The sequence below is a fragment of the Equus asinus genome, chromosome 21 (genome assembly GCF_041296235.1).
Source record: "Equus asinus isolate D_3611 breed Donkey chromosome 21, EquAss-T2T_v2, whole genome shotgun sequence".
Lineage (NCBI taxonomy): Eukaryota > Metazoa > Chordata > Mammalia > Perissodactyla > Equidae > Equus > Equus asinus.
Genome location: NC_091810.1, coordinates 67,861,987 through 67,877,943, shown reverse-complemented (window position 1 = coordinate 67,877,943; position 15,957 = coordinate 67,861,987). Strand labels below are relative to the sequence as shown.

The 15,957-nt window shown below is 38.0% G+C and overlaps 1 protein-coding gene across 7 annotated transcripts in view; it reads right to left on the bottom strand.

The window, feature by feature from the left end:
• The window catches only part of NEK10 (NIMA related kinase 10), a 214,473-nt gene that overhangs the window by 139,421 nt on the left and 59,095 nt on the right, over positions 1-15,957 (bottom strand). For all 7 annotated transcript variants that reach the window (XM_044754603.2, XM_044754604.2, XM_014840925.3 and 4 more), the window contains 10 exons: positions 14,754-14,893; positions 12,649-12,710; positions 11,159-11,236; positions 8,991-9,055; positions 7,541-7,643; positions 7,319-7,447; positions 6,669-6,806; positions 3,490-3,535; positions 1,284-1,405; positions 1,043-1,145 (listed from right to left, as the gene is read on the bottom strand). In XM_044754603.2, the coding sequence (XP_044610538.2) occupies positions 1,043-1,145; positions 1,284-1,405; positions 3,490-3,535; positions 6,669-6,806; positions 7,319-7,447; positions 7,541-7,643; positions 8,991-9,055; positions 11,159-11,236; positions 12,649-12,710; positions 14,754-14,893 (986 nt within the window). The remainder of the gene's footprint in view (positions 1-1,042; positions 1,146-1,283; positions 1,406-3,489; positions 3,536-6,668; positions 6,807-7,318; positions 7,448-7,540; positions 7,644-8,990; positions 9,056-11,158; positions 11,237-12,648; positions 12,711-14,753; positions 14,894-15,957) is intronic.

Below are 15,957 nucleotides of genomic sequence, written 5' to 3'. Positions count from 1 at the left end.
AGGAGGATTGGCAGCAGATGTTAGCTCACGGCCAACCTTCCTCACAAAAAAAAAAAAAAAAAAGAAGGCTTTTATAATCCTTTGGAGGATTTGGGAAGAAGAAATAATACGTACACAGCAAACTAGGAAAATCAACAAAAAAGAAGGCAACTATTAACTCCAAGAAAAAAAAAGTTCTATGAGAAAAGAAAGGTAATCAACGTTGAAGAATAATTACACAGTAGTAATAATGTAAACACTAAAGATTGATTTAATCCAAAATTGTGCTATAACTGTATTGATATGATGGTAGTGGGGAAGAAGAGGAAATAAGAAAACTAAATTCTTAACTATCACAACATAAAATCAAATACCAGAAGGAGAAGCTAAAAAGAATTTAAAGTGTGGTTTTAGGGAAACAGAACTGGGGGTTACAATTGATAAATTATAAAGAATAACATATAAGCTTTTTAGCACTATTTTATTTTGTCAATTATTTTGATGTGTGGTAAGAAATTGATTACAGAAAGTAAATATAAAAATTAGTTAAAATAAGTTTAGAAAGAAATAATCAGGATACAATAAAAGACTAACCTCAATGTATTTAAATGTAACCAAAGGAAATGATTGCAGCTAATCTAAGTAAGAAAATAAAATGTGGGGTTGGCTATTAGTAAGAAAATATGGTCTAAATAGCCATGTAAGAAGGATTAAACAGATTTCTTCTGTGTTAGTATATGGTACCATATACCCCAACAGAACAAATCTGTTTAACAGTATTTAATAATAAATGTGTGTGTATATATACTATTTGCTATGAAATTCAAACACACAATTCATAATAATCCTTACTAACTTATAAATTGAAATATCTACATGTATATAAATAGTCACACCAGCCACATTTCAAGTACCCAGTAGCTACATGTGGCTAGTGACTACTATACTGGCCAGTGCAGATATAGAACGTTTCCATCAGTGCAGAAAGTTCTACTGGACAGCTCTGCTCTGGAATAATATTCAGAAGATCTTAAGTTAAAAATTTTAAGATTTTTGTACTTACTAACTGTTACTTTGTCCTTGTCCCCTAACATAATATTGTTTGGCGTCAGATCTCTATGGACAATCCTCTTCTCCTTGTGTAAGTACCGAAGAGCTAAGCACAGCTGAAACAGCAAATAAAAAAACAAATTTTATTTCCCCTAATACACATATTACCTCTGACGACTACTACACACGTCTCTTAGGAGTCAGCTTGGAACTTTACTATTTTACAGAAAAATATAATAAAAATAAAAGTGTACCTGTATAAATATTTTCCATAGTCTTTCTTCAGTAAAATGATGTTGTTTTTCCTTCAAAGAGCTGAAATGCTCTCCAAGAGGGGCCCCTTCTATAAGCTCCATAACTATGTACAACCTATCATCTACATAAAAAATAAGGAAAAAGTAAAAGAAATATAAGTTCAATATAGGCATTTTGAAAAGACTTATAAAGTAGAATCCGAGCTTCCCAGTGATTGTGCAGGGCACAGCACCGAAGAGTTAGCGATGTGCTAAGAAATGGATTCACTCAGCCCCGGAGCGGGTAGAGGCGAGGGAGCCTTGGGACAACTAGAGCAACAATCTCTTCTGGTTACAGGCTACGTATTAGCATAAATTTATACTAGCAAATATTATCATTCTCTGTGTATGCCAGAATGTGGAATGGTTGGCAGGGGCAAAGAGGACAAGTGAATGATCTCAAGTCATGGCGGATTCCCTCAAGAACATGTAAACCCAGCTTTGCTCTCAATAGTCTAAAATTTACCCTTTAATTCAAGTCAGATATTAAGAAAATTGCATTTTAAACTGCATTGTTCTGTAGGCTCATAGATTTACCTTATAGAATTTTACAATGGAATCATGCCATGGTCTTGCAATGACATAGTCGAAGACACCACCCATGACAGAAAGTTCTGTGATGTCCCTCAAGAGCAGAGAAAGCTGGACTTCTCCTGGTTTTATCATACGGATACTGGAAATCTCCTAACTGACTGTGTTCATCTCTTTGCTTTGGATGCCAAGAAACAAAGAGTAAATTCTACTTTCTCTCCCTAAACCAATAAGAAATGATTAAGAAGGGTATGTGATATGTATTTTTTGTGATGTTTTGGATATATATAAAATATGTATGTACACAATACATACAAAAGTGAAATCAAACTATACATGTTCTTATATACATGTATACAACATTTTTTTTTTGTTCGACAGTCTTACATGTCGGTACACACAGACCCACACCATTCTTGCTGCTAGTTGCATAATATTCCACAATATAGATGGATCATAGTTTATTTAATCATTCTGCTAAAGATAGACATTTATATTGTTTCCAATTTTCCATAATCACAAGAAATATTTGTTGTATGCACAATCTTGCCTATAGCTTTATTTTTATTCCCCTCTCGCCTATTATTCCCTTTTATCACAATTTCCTAATCTATTTTATTACATTTTATGTATTTTTAAGCCACTTGCAATTCTTTTTGGAAGACGTCAGGTTGCGTTTTATTTTGTTTTTAAATTAAGACAAGGTGTGTCACTCCAATACCAGTCAGAAGTGAGTCTTGATCTCTGATGGGATACACACTAAATTACGGGAAATTACTATCAAGAACAAATGGCCAAGGAGGCAGGATTCACTGGAGAGTTTCCGCACTGAGTTCCTCTGAGTGACCTAGGGAAGGGAGATGGGTAAAATCCTAACAGGCCCAAGTACACAAAGGTTTGCATAAAAAATACACTGACGAAGAGGCAGCGAGGAAGCCCCCATCGTGGCATTGTATTTCTTAAGACTTCCTTCAACCGGAGATTTATATTGAAAGTTCATATGTGATGTACATCATTAGAGTTTATCAATACTTCTATTATTTCGGTCAAAGGTCCTATATTACTTTAAACAAGTGCCTGAATTTGACTTTTATCTCAACATTTTTGTTTGGTATGCCATCATCCTTACAGAGCTTGCCTGCCTGCAGAATTAGTCAGGGCTCCATCGCCACCCTGTGGCAATTATCTGAACTTCAAGTAAAAGAAATCTCAAAGACCTGTAGCCCATTCCCAATTTATATTAGCGGCGCAAAATGTCACCTGATTTAAAAAAAAAAAAAAAAAACAACTTTCCATTATTTTCTTAAAGAAGCCACTATCCTTTAGTTTTCTTCTCTCCTGATCCTACTAAGTGCTTTTTTGTGTATGAAAATAAGCTATAATAACTATGTGGATTCCTTCATTCAGTGTCTTTCATAGGAGAGTTTAAGTATTTTATAACTATTTTTAGGTCATTGTTTATATCACTGTTTCAATGATCAAGAAAGAAAAATAATACACAAGATCGTCCACTGTCACATAAATAGCAAAGAAAGAAAAGGAAATAGTTGATTAAGCTTATTTTTTGACATTCTAATGTCAAAATATGTAACAAAGATACTTTTCCTTCATTAGAAATATGAAAACTCATACTTACTTTCCAGAAATGTTTTGTAATAGCGTACAACATTGGGATGATAAAGCTATAAGAAAACAGATAAGAGACATCACACTACTTCAAAATACAAACCTGCTTTCACAGACAATTTAGTTGGATTTCATATTTGAAAACAACAATGTATTTCTATTTATTTGTAAAACTAAGCATTTTAAGATACCATATAATTGAGATTTTTTTCTTGATTCTTTTTATTTGCAACTTACAAAGCTAATCTGAAAATAGCAATCTCCCCCTCACAGCCGTATCAAATAGAATTAGAAATTGATTGTGCTTTATCACCTAATTTAACTAAAATAGAGAACTGCAGAACTAGAAGGGAGCTGGAGAATTCATTTAGCAATCCCCTCCAACACCACATGCGACTGCAAAGAGGAGAAAACTGAAAGGAAGCAACTTACGTTGAATACATAGATGGTTGCTCTTTACCTCTCCACACCACTTAAATATTTACTTACACTGCTTGTGTCTGTTTGCACTATTGGTGTCTTCCTAAGCTCTCCAAAATGATGAGTTTGAAACTCAAATAACCTAAGAATTATTAACTCCATGTAAATTATAATTTAACTTAAGTTATAATAATAGTTGATACAAACTCCCTCCTTGGCCAAATTTTACCCAGGCTTCCCTGAGCCTTCTTCTTGACTAGGCCTCATCCTTGGCCTGTCCAGTTTTAGCAAGAATCCCACTAAGCCAGTTAAGCAAGAATCTCCTCACAGCTGATATCCTATCAAGTTCCTCATCCCCCCTACCTTGTTATCTAATGAGTTCTTCATCACCCCCCACCCTTGTTATCTAATCAAGTTTCTCTCCCTCCAACCTCCATACCTAACCAAGTTCCTCTTAGTAATTTTCCATCCACTGACCCTCTCACCCTGCCTTTTGGTTATAAATCACCAGCTACCCCTGTCGTGTTCAGAGTTGAGTTCAGTCTCTCTCCTATTGCAATAGTTTGACCCCTATTGTAGTAGTCTTGAATAAAGTATTCCTTGCCATTTAAAAGCTCTCATCAGAAGAAATAAAAAAAATTGTAACTATGTGTGGTAATGGATGCTAATGAGATTTATTGTGGTGATCATTTTGCAATATACACAAATATCGAATCATTATGTTATACATCTGAAACTAATATGTTGTATGTCAATTGTATCTCAGTTTTAAAAAGTGCTCAGTACAATTTCTGTTTGACATAAGTTTATCTTAGGATGTAACATGGATTCTTTTTTTTTTTTTGAAGTCATTTTCTACAAGAATACTAAAATTTGTATAGTTGTTTATATATAATTTCAGTTTCTAGGAATGTTTTATCTCAGAATAGTCACCATTACATCTATAAATGGATTGCATCTCTTTTCAGTCTTTCTTCTTGCCTTTTTGAAGGGGAGTCGGCTGGCTGTCCACAGAAAACCTGCTCTTCCACTCTTCCATTACAATGGAGTTGTGGCAGGACATGGCTTCCCAGGCAGGGATCACATCTCTCAGCCTCTCTTGCAGCCAGGAGAGGGCGTGTCACTTTATTCTCACCAATGGAGAGTGAGGGGAAACACGTGCTCTTGGCTCTGAGCCTAAACAGTGGGAGTGTCCCTACTCCCATGCTCTTTCCCTTCCCACCTTGGATATGAATGTGCCTATGGCAATTCCAACTGTGCAGGGGAAGACAGTGCCCTAGAAGGTAGTGAAGCTGTAAGAGAGAAAGAACTGGCAACCCGTAATGACTGCATGGTGCAGAGAACACTACTAACCTGGTTGGCTCACTTTGGGATTACCACATGAAAGTAAAATAGCCCATTGTACTGCGAGATCTCTTCTTTAAGTCCCTGTATTGTGGAGTCTCTTTGTTACTGTAGCTTACTCTTAATCTTAACAAATACAGTCTCCCATTCTAGTCCCATTTCTGTGGATTCTGTCTGCCATTACCTCCTCCTTTTAGGCCTCAATGTTATTATCCTTTCCATTGGTTCAATCCTCTGGTGAGAGAGAGTGCAGTTGTACAATTTTGAGTTATCTCAAAGTCTAAGCAGATGCCTCTTACATGGCTCCACCCTCATACCTTCTTTTCGTAGGAAATATGCTAAAACAAAGGGTCTACCTCATCAACTAGCAAGGATCCAGCAGATTTTAAACAGTATGAGACCAGGTGAGCAACCGGAACCATATTTTAGACCTAGCTCACTGGCCAGGACTATATCAGTTCAAATAAAAAAACTGCAGCAGCTTAGGGCAAAAGCCATGTTGCAGGCTTGTGCTATAATGGAACAGCATTCTGCTGAAGGCTGGAGTATCCTAAACATGAGCAAACACTAACTTTTAAAAATCTAATCTATTGGTATAAAAGTCAACAATAAAATAAACGATTAATGATAATATTTACTGTAATTTATAGAGTAGAACTGTAGATTTCAATAAAGATCTGCAGATGAATAAAGGCCATCATATTTATGGTGTTCTTTATGACCCAGCACAGATGCTGTGCAAATTTAACTACTGGAGAACAAAGAGCTGGGAAGCTGATAGCTCTCCACAGGAGTTATAAATGAACAGTCTCTGTAATGAACGTCCAGATAAGCAGAGCTGAAAAAGGAACCACTGTGTTCTTGGATCACAAAAAGAATCCCGTTTCTCTTCTGACATGTTTATTCTTTCTCCCCAAACAAACTTTCATAATGATAGTTAATTGAGTTGTTACATTATGTCAGAATATTCTACTCATGCCAATAAATAAGAACCCAACTTCAAAATTCACATTTTAGATTTAATAAGCCACATTTGAGGAATGTTAACAGCTTGATTTCACTTGACAAAACTCAAGGAACTCTTAGCCATATTTTTATGCATGTAACTAAATAGCCAAATATTCTACGAAATAATGAGAAGGAAATGGATACGCTTACAAGAGGATTTCTCATATTTGAGGCGCTCTGTGCCATAAACTCAATTGTTCTGCACCCCTTGCCCTGACTTAAACTCCAGAAAATGTTTCTATGGTTCAATGTCAAGCCTCAGGCAAAAAGCTGGCTAACATATCACCACCTCAATGTCAATTATTTTAAACAGAACCAGTTCTTAAACTGAATGCACAAGACTAGCACAAGAACTCTACTTTCTTTTGATGACATTTATTTAAGGAAAACATCTTCATAAACAATAAAAACATTTACCTGCTCTTTAATTATGGTTAATTCAGAAACAATATTCTTTACACTGCTGTCCCGATCTTTTTTATCCTTTCCAAATGCTGGGTTATGTAAATTGACCTCCTTCATTGCTAAAAGATTTTGACTACTACGTTTTCTAACCTAAAATAAGGAAGATCAAAACAAAAAGAAAGAATGGGGTAGGGGTAAAAAAGGGAAGAAAGATAGATTAATAAGGTCACACGATTAAACCAAGTCATCTAAATAAGTCACAGAACTTTTAAAATTCTACCTGTATTTACATGAAGCTCAGCTCAAAAAATTGGTATCTCCTGGGTCAGTTTGCACTATTCAATAGGATTTTCTGGGTAAATGTAGAAACGCTAGTGTGAATTTAGAGAATGTGTCATGCACTAGGATGAGCCATTTTGACTATTTTTTTGTGAGAGTTTAATAACGGCTTTTGTCTTCAAAGGTCAGTGACCAACTTCTAGAGCTGAGAGCTAAAATAAGACAACATCAGTGCAGCTATCTGATGAATGAAAACAATTGTTCTAACTTTTATACGTATTTTTCACTAATGAGAGCTCCAATTCAATTGCATGTGGGTGTGCAAGTGGGACATCTGGCCTGCTCGGAAATATAGAAATATTGTTCCCCAGGGACAAATTCACCTTGTAAACACAGCCGAAAGCTCCACTTCCAAGATGATCCAAAATTGCATAGTTGCCTATATATTTTGAAGGAGCTTTATTCTGATTAATGCTTTCGATATTTTCAGCAATTTGCTTCAGTTCATCCTCCTAACCAAAAAATAAAAAGGAAATGGGTCGCTATGATAAATTCCATCCTGACCACATAGCAGCCTGCCAAAATAGTTAAATCTCAAGACTTACCACTAATAAATTCAGCTTGGATACCAATTCTTCATAAGCACTGATATCACGAACATAATGTCCTATATCGATGAAGATCTCAAACAAGTCGGTGGGGAAAAGTCTACAGGGAAAAATACACACATGCACTTCAGGTAGGACTCGGAAACTGTTGGTCATTCCTTCCCTTTTTGCTCACAGATTAATTATATTAAACAAACTTAAGTTCCTTAGGTTATCAACAAAGTGGAGGGAAATAACACCAACTTACCTCACAAAAATAAACTATAGCTATAGTTCTTACGGGATAAGGAAAAACAGATGGAAAGTTCTAGAGATTTACTGTACAACATTGTGCTTATAGTTAACACTGTGCTGTACACTTAAATATTTGTTAAGAGGGTAGATATTGTGGTATGTTTTTTACCACAGCAAAAATGGTAGATGTGATATAGATTATACAAAGACCTTATTTGTAAGATATTTGGGGTACAGGTACTAAACATATTAGGAAGGAATGTTTATTGGGTATTTATTGAACACTGAGCAGTTTCATAAATGCTATTTGATTCAGTCCTCATATTAATCCTAGGAGGTAAATGTTAACATAATTTTTTAAATGTATTGTAAAAATAAAAATGCAGGTTAATGAAAAAAAATTGGAGAGATTTTTGCATCATTTCCAAGGTACTGGCTTCAAGGACTTAAAATCTTTTAAGTTCACTAAAATGGATGATTTAGGGCCTTGAAATGAAAAGTTACAATGAATAACTAATTTTACTTCCTTCTCTTCCCCTAAATTCAAGTGTCATATGGAAATAAAGCAACAACATAAAATGCTCCACGCTTCTGAACAAAAGATGTTATATTAACTTAAGGTTCAATTTCTCTTGGGCCTTATCAATAAAACTCTAGTAAGAACTTGGGCCTATGATTTTGGCCAACCTGCCCAACCAAATGGTATGCAGACCACACATGTAGGTCACTACCGTCTCCTTCCCAAGGTGGTGATTTTTCTGTCCTGCCCACCAGCACAGCCTCCTGACCCAGAACACTCAGTTTCCTCCCTTTTAAATAAGCTCCCACCCTACGGATGATATCCAGACAAATACTTTTTTTCCTACTGATTAAGAGGAAATTACTAGATCAACTTTGGAATTTCTGAAGGGGCAAAAACAAGCACATGTTTTTTTGTCATCCATTTAAAATGTTCATGTCATTGAAAAAAGAGACAAAAACTAAAAGCCAGAGGAGTCACATGCAATTAAGAAGAGTTGTATTGATACAGTGATTCAGGCTCTTTCATCATCGTTTTGTTAAGTGTCAAGACACCATTAGGGCAGCTCAGTTTTATCTGTAGATTCTAAGAAATCTGAAGACACGTGTTTTGTATGCTGATTCGTTCTTCTCTTACTGTTTGCATCTAACTCAGGTATGATCACTGGTCACTTAAATCTCTCTAAGCTCCTACCTTTTAAAGAGTGGTCTGTTTCTTTCCATACTGAAGAGGAACCTCAAGGCTCTGAAGGCATAACACTGGAAAATAAAAGGATATGCGATTCGCAAATGGTAGCTCAACAAATTAAAACATTTTCAGGATTGACTTATCACGAAGTAAACATGAAAGTCGCTTTATTGTGAGTGTGGCTGGCCTACGTGGGTGCCAAAGCTTATAACTGAAAACAAAAACATCAATAACCAGGGTAGTGCTCATGTGTAAAAAGTGTTTATGTTGTAGAAATGCTAAGGATCTTGGCCTTGTTTCACTCAGTACTTGTCATTAATTCCTTTCTAGAAAGTACAAAATGATCACAGAGACAAGAAATAAAATTCATACAGTGAGAAAACTAAACGTCCAAAGATTTCCAGGAGCTCGAGGTTTATTTTGTTTCTAGCCTGCTATGTATGCCTCAATATTTAGATGGTTTCTGTGAGAAAATAAACACTAGAAATGATGACATATAAAAATAGCCACAGGCACACTGGACTCGAACTTGACAAATTGGTCTCTTGAGTAAAGAGTCTTAAGCATTCCCCAAATAGAACATCTACAGCAACTCCTGAGAACGCTCACAAAGGGGCCTGTGAGACTTTAACGAAGAAAAATAAACATCTGACATTTTGCAGTGCCTGGAAAAAAAAGAGAGCTCCCAGCCTCCAGTGGTACCTGTCCAATAGGCGACCACTGCGTATTGGGGGTGATCGGAGTCTGCTAAATTCGAAGCTGGAATCATTTTGTAAAATAAGTGATCTGAATGTAGAAGGGTCACAAACAAAATTGCCCAGAGAGGCCAGGCAGATAACAAAATGACTGGCCAGAGAGTCTTGGAGACTGTGAGAAAGTGGAGAACATGCATGCTCCTGGAAAGCCATTTCAATAGGACTTTTTAAAAACCCTCTACTGGCTGAACAACATGCATCTGCAGGGTGGATTTGACTTTTTCTGTGTTCCAGCACTGTCACATGTCTGTGGTGCACTAAAGAAATTAAGTCCCCCACCTGTATGTTCTCATTTGTAGTTCTCCAAAACCTCTGCCTGACCAGCCCACAGACACCACCAAGAATCCTCTGCTCGAGTTTGACCACATTCTGATCACAGCTCTTTTTTTCTTCGAGGAAGCTTAGCCCTGAGCTAACATCTGCTGCCAATCCTCCTCTTTTTGCTGAGGAAGACTGGCCCTGAGCTAACATCCATGCCCATCTTCCTCTACTTCATATGTGGGACGCCTACCACCGCATGGCTTGCTGAGCGGTGCCATGTCCGCACCCGGGATCCGAACTGGCAAACCCCGGGCCGCCGAAGAGGAATGTGTGAACCTAACTGCTGTGCCACAAGGCTGGCCCCTGGGTGACAGCTCTTAAATCAAATTGGAGGTAAAAGTTGTTTCTTACTTCCTTTCCTAAAGATTTGGAAAAAAGATGAGCTACAACTACTGCAAAGGCTCACTTTCAATCTAATTTTATCATTCCAATGCCTTTGGGGACACTCACCTTTGATGCCCACTCCTCAGAAAAGCACATAGGACCCTGCACAATGTGCCCCCTCCTTACCTTCAAGGCCTCATCTCCTGAGGCACTGCCTCCCGCAACCCACACACCCCAGCCCCACGGAGCAGCCTAAGCACGCTCTAAGCTGTCAGCTCCCACACTTCGCACATATTGTTCCCTTTGTGTGAAATGACCTTCCACCCTGTAGCAGATGCCATTGGTACCCCACTCATCTCTCTTTATCCACTTGGCAAGTCGCTTCTCATCCATTTTACATGCTTTCCTTTGTAAAGGTGAAATGTTAGTGACTGTGGTCCACGTTTAAAGATGGCATATAATTTTCCTCTTTTATTATTTTCTGATACACAATACATGTTTAAAAAAAATAGGCCTTACTGAGAAGCAAAGAAATATGTGAGTAAAATCACCTAACCCCCACCCCCCACCCCCCACAGAGAAATCACTGTTAGGCCCTTCACATTGCTTTAATAGCATGTGTTTCCACATCAACCTCACTCACCAGACAGTTTTCCCTCAGTCAATACAGGGACCACTGCTAACCTAAAAATTCTAAAACTCATAGATTATCTTATCAAAGTTTTCCCAGATTTCATTATCCTGCTATTGAAGAAAAATGGACACGTTTATTACCTGTAATAGATTAGTTTTTGCTGCATTCTTTTGTTTGTTGGGTAAAATGAGTTTTGCTATTGTATATACACCATTTTCCTGGAAGAATAAAGGGACCATGTTATCAGTGAGCAGGGACAGTGCCATAGAGACACACAAGCACAAAGACACAACTAAGCAATCTCAAAAATAGTCAAGAAGAACGTTACTATAATTTTGGAACTTGAAGTATTACAGGACAGTACTAAATATGTCAGTGTACTACTCTTAAACGCCACAGACTATAATCACAATCTTAAAATTTCAGCTGTCTTTAAAGACTATAAATAATAAAGTATATCAATTTACACTGATTTAATAGTTTAAAAACAAAGAGTAGAGGATAAAAAGGGACAGGATAAAGGGATCCAAAGATCTTTACACTTTGCATTTTAAATATCTAATTATGAAATATAACTTCTCCCTTTATAGTTTTGTTAATAAAAAAATACAGAAAGGTAAATTATTACAGACAAGAAAATAGAAAAAATTAAAGAAACAAGAATAGATTTAAAAAATAAAAGTTATTCATGAAAGCACAGTTAACGTCTTTCCAGACATTATAATACAAATATATACAGGAGGAATGAACCAAAAGTATTAACTTATTGCTACTTTTCTATTATCTATTAAATGTATGAGTTACAGAACTCTACTATATGTGGGCATGTATATCATAACTGTGAAGCGCTTTACCTGTCTTCCCATATTTGTAGCTGTTCTGTGAATTAGTCTATAATTTCTCTATTTTATACCCGACAAAGCCAAACCTAGAGAGGTTAAGTCATTGTTCCAGCCCAAACCAGCAAGTAATGACAACGGGAAGTGAGCATCAATGTGGCCTAGTCCATATGCCCTGCTCTACCAACTACCCCCTGGTTTGCTGAGCTTCCCCCAGGGATCCTACTCATTGGTGACCTGATCCCTTACTAACTTTTCTGTGTTTTGAAGTTGAAGTTGGATATACTGTATTGACCAAAAAAACCAGTTTCCTCTGTAAAACTCATTAAGCAGGGAGTAACTTTTATAATAGAAAACCATACAAAGGTTGCATACGTATGTGTTTCTGTATACACTTGTTGTGTACTTTTGAATTTCAGTACCCACTTGATCTACTCCTAGTTAAAGTGACTGCTATCCTTAACTCATGGTATCCTATATGCCCCAAATTAAAGCAGTTCAGAATAGCTTTAACAAAAAAGATAAATACAATGAAAAAGAGTGCACATAATGTAGGGAAGAAGCATCACCAATTAACTACATGGCAGTTCTTTTTAAGCCCAGTGAGTTAAAAGAGGAAGGCAAAAATATCAAATGGAATTCTATAAGCTAAATAAGACATATTAAAACGTTTGAAAATCATGTGACAGGATCTGAAAAGCTACATTCTGGAATATAGAGTTCGACCTGAGGCAAGGTCGGTCGATCGTGATGTGGTTACAGAGCCCCAACCTGGAGAGCAGCGTTCTCACCTGAACCACCTGGTGGGCGTTGGTATCGTTCAGCACCAGCTCCGTGAGGGCAGCACAACAGGCTGGAACGAAAACCACCAAACGGTCAGGTCGGTCATCACCATGACTGCACTATTACACTCTCACATCAACACTCTAACTCACAGAGTCACTCCTCAAAAAACACTAATTTTCCTTCTGGCATGGCTCTGGGAGAAGGAACTGACTTTGAATGGCTTCTAACTCTCCTCTTCATGTAATTCACATGTACACCCCACAGCAGCCTTTATTGAGCACTTACTGTGTACCAAGAGGCAGGGACTGCATCTATCTGGTTCGTTGTGATCCCCAGTGCCCAATGTGTACCTGCCATTGAGCAGGTGCTCAAAAAATACATCTACAATGGCTGAATGAATGAGTGAGTACTTTAGGTATATGATCCAAATTAGCTCTTATAATCAAAGTGTGTACTATGATTGCCAGTTTTACCAATGAGAAAACTGAGGTTCAGAGAGGTTAACAGACTAGGCATGGAACTCATAAGTGGAAGGGGCCCGGAGTCCCACCCCGGGCTGCCAGATGTTAAATCCCACGTCCTGAGCCACTTTACAGCCCCAGGCAGCCTCTGCTGGCGTTCTGTACTGAGCTGCCTCACATTCAGGCAGAGGTAGGCCGGATCCTCAAGCATGGAGCACCTATAGAGGGTAATACCATTGTACTGAGCCCTTGCCCCTGGCCCTGCACTGTGCTGTGAACATCACATATATCCTCATATAGTCCCCACCATAACGCTTTCACCTGATACCATGATTACCGCAACCATTTCACATGAGCAAACTGAGGCTTGGAGAGGTTAGGGCACTTGTCCAAGGCCACATGGCCATCAAAGTGGGTGAAGTCAAATCTCAGACCCTACTCCTAACCCTTTATGTTTTGAATATTTTTAATTTTTCCTTTTTATTGAGGTATAAAATGAGCTGTATAAAGTAGACATACCTTAAGCGTACAGCTTGATGAGATATTTCACACCTATATACCTTGTAACCACTGCTACTCTGATGACTATATAGGACATTTCCAGCCCCCAAAGGCTCCCCTGTGCCCTTCCCAGGCAGTAACCTCCCTAGCATCCCACACATAGGTAACTGCCCTTCTGACTTCTATCACCATCCCTCTCATCCACTCTGAGAGAGGCCTAGAAATACCCAGAGCTCTGATTTTAGCTGGATTAGACTTCCTGGGGAGCCTTTAAACAGGAAATCCCCAGTAGGAGTCCTTATATTACTTTCAGAGTAAGCGGAAATGGCAATTCGAGGAGGAAATCCTATTTCCCTGACCTCATATATCTGTGAAGAAATATCTTCTTCATTCTCAAGGAGGAAAGAGCAGGGAGCAAAGAAAGTATGCCCTTCTCCTATCTCCCTCTTCCTCCCGCTGCCATGTCTGGTCTTCCCCTCTTAGGACCTGCCCTCCTGGCAGCCTACCTGGTGTCTCTCTGCTCCCTTCCTGCAGCAGGCTGCTGCAGGGCACCCAGCTTGGTCAGCAGCACTACAGCCTCACTTCCTCCAAAGGCTACAGGCTACACAACTGTTCAAGGTTGTGCCAAACTGCCAAGAAGTATGTGCCTACAGCCCTGCTCCTACTTTTGTGTGAAAATCCTACAGAGGGCAGCATCTCTTTCTCTTCAGGAGCTCATGAAGCATGAGGAAGGCACTGGCTTGCTTCATGTGGGATGGGTATGTGCGTTGTGGAACCTCCCATAAGGAGGATGCCCCAAGATGTAGAAAATGATGGGAAGTGTGATTCTGGCCACAGATCAAGCTGCATTCTCTAATCCGGCTTTACCAGTAATAAAGCTAATATTCCACCCTCTTTGTGCCTGACTTCTGTGTTGACTTCTTGATACATGAAGAGAAGGGAAAAGAAAGTTTGTGGTATCACTAACCTGCAAGTCTAACACTGGTACCAAGAGTTCCGGGCATCCTCTTGGATTTAACTTCGCATCCTTTAAACTTATAAATCATGCCTAATTAATATTATTACACTAATTTTATAACTGAGAATAATAAAACAATATAAAGTTAAACAGTATCAAATAGTAAAACATAGTAATATGGTATAAATACCTGCTTGAAGAGAGAAAGTATTTTCTTGTATTTCCCGAGGGCTTAAATCTTCTGACAAATGAAGCTGCTGGATTCGGCCTGCTGCATTTGCACTAGACAGGCTTCCGATGGAAGAACGATCAGAAACAAAATTTCTGTCCCTGAAATAGAGAAGTTAATGCACAGACCAGTTTATCAATTTTCGTTTATGGTCAACGCTTTCTGGATCCTTTTTAAGAAATCTTTGCTTCCCCAGGTCATGAAGTTTTCTCCTGTGCTATCTATATTGTTTCTTTTTCCAGTCTTCCTAGAATTGATTTTTGTATATGGTGTGAGGAAGGAGTCTTTGCTTGTTTGCTTGCTTTCTCTCTCTCTTTCTTTTTTTTAATATGGTTACTGAGCTGACTCAGCACTGTGTATTGAAAACACTGTCCTTTCCCTCCTGCTCCACACGGCCACCTTTGTTTTTGAGCTCCATTCTGCTGCAATCAATTCACCTGAATACCTCTCAGTCTTCATCATTATGAGTTTTCTCTTTCTGTCAAATACCAATCTTTCTTTCTTTTAGGAAAGTTCGTTTCTATCTTTGATTTTTTTTTAATTCCTTTTGTTTTATTCTCAGGGATATCAATTATCCACATGTTGAAAACCCACCTTCTACAGGCCATATCTTTCATTTTCTAATTGTTCTCATTAATTTTCTTTTTCCTTTACAGTACATGTAATTTTTTCAAGCTTGCCCTTCCTTTTACTAGTTTCAGTTTCTTTCTAGTACCCTGTTAAACTTACCAGTTCTGCAGATGTTATTCAGTCCTCGTCTTCTTTCTTGGCTCTTCAATCACTCTCCTCCTCTTTCTATTGTCCTATCATCTCATCTTTAACCTCATTTCATAAATTTCATGTTCTGTTAATGTCTTTGATAAAATAAAGCATATGTTTTTCTATTTTCTTAGTGCAGTGTCTTCCACCATAGATTCTTGATGTGTCTTTTATCTGCTTTGTCCCCTTTTGTTTTATGTGATTATCCTATTTTTTTTCATTTATTTATTTTTTTATGGCAGCAGCTTTATCTGGATTTCTGTGTGCCCAAATATAACATGGATAGAGTCTCCTTGGTTTCCCTCCAACGTCATCTGGGCTCACTAGCCCTTCCTTCAATGAGCCTGGGGAAGGTAATGCAGCTGGGTCTAGGGACAGTCACAATTGTGATCTTATCAAAATAATC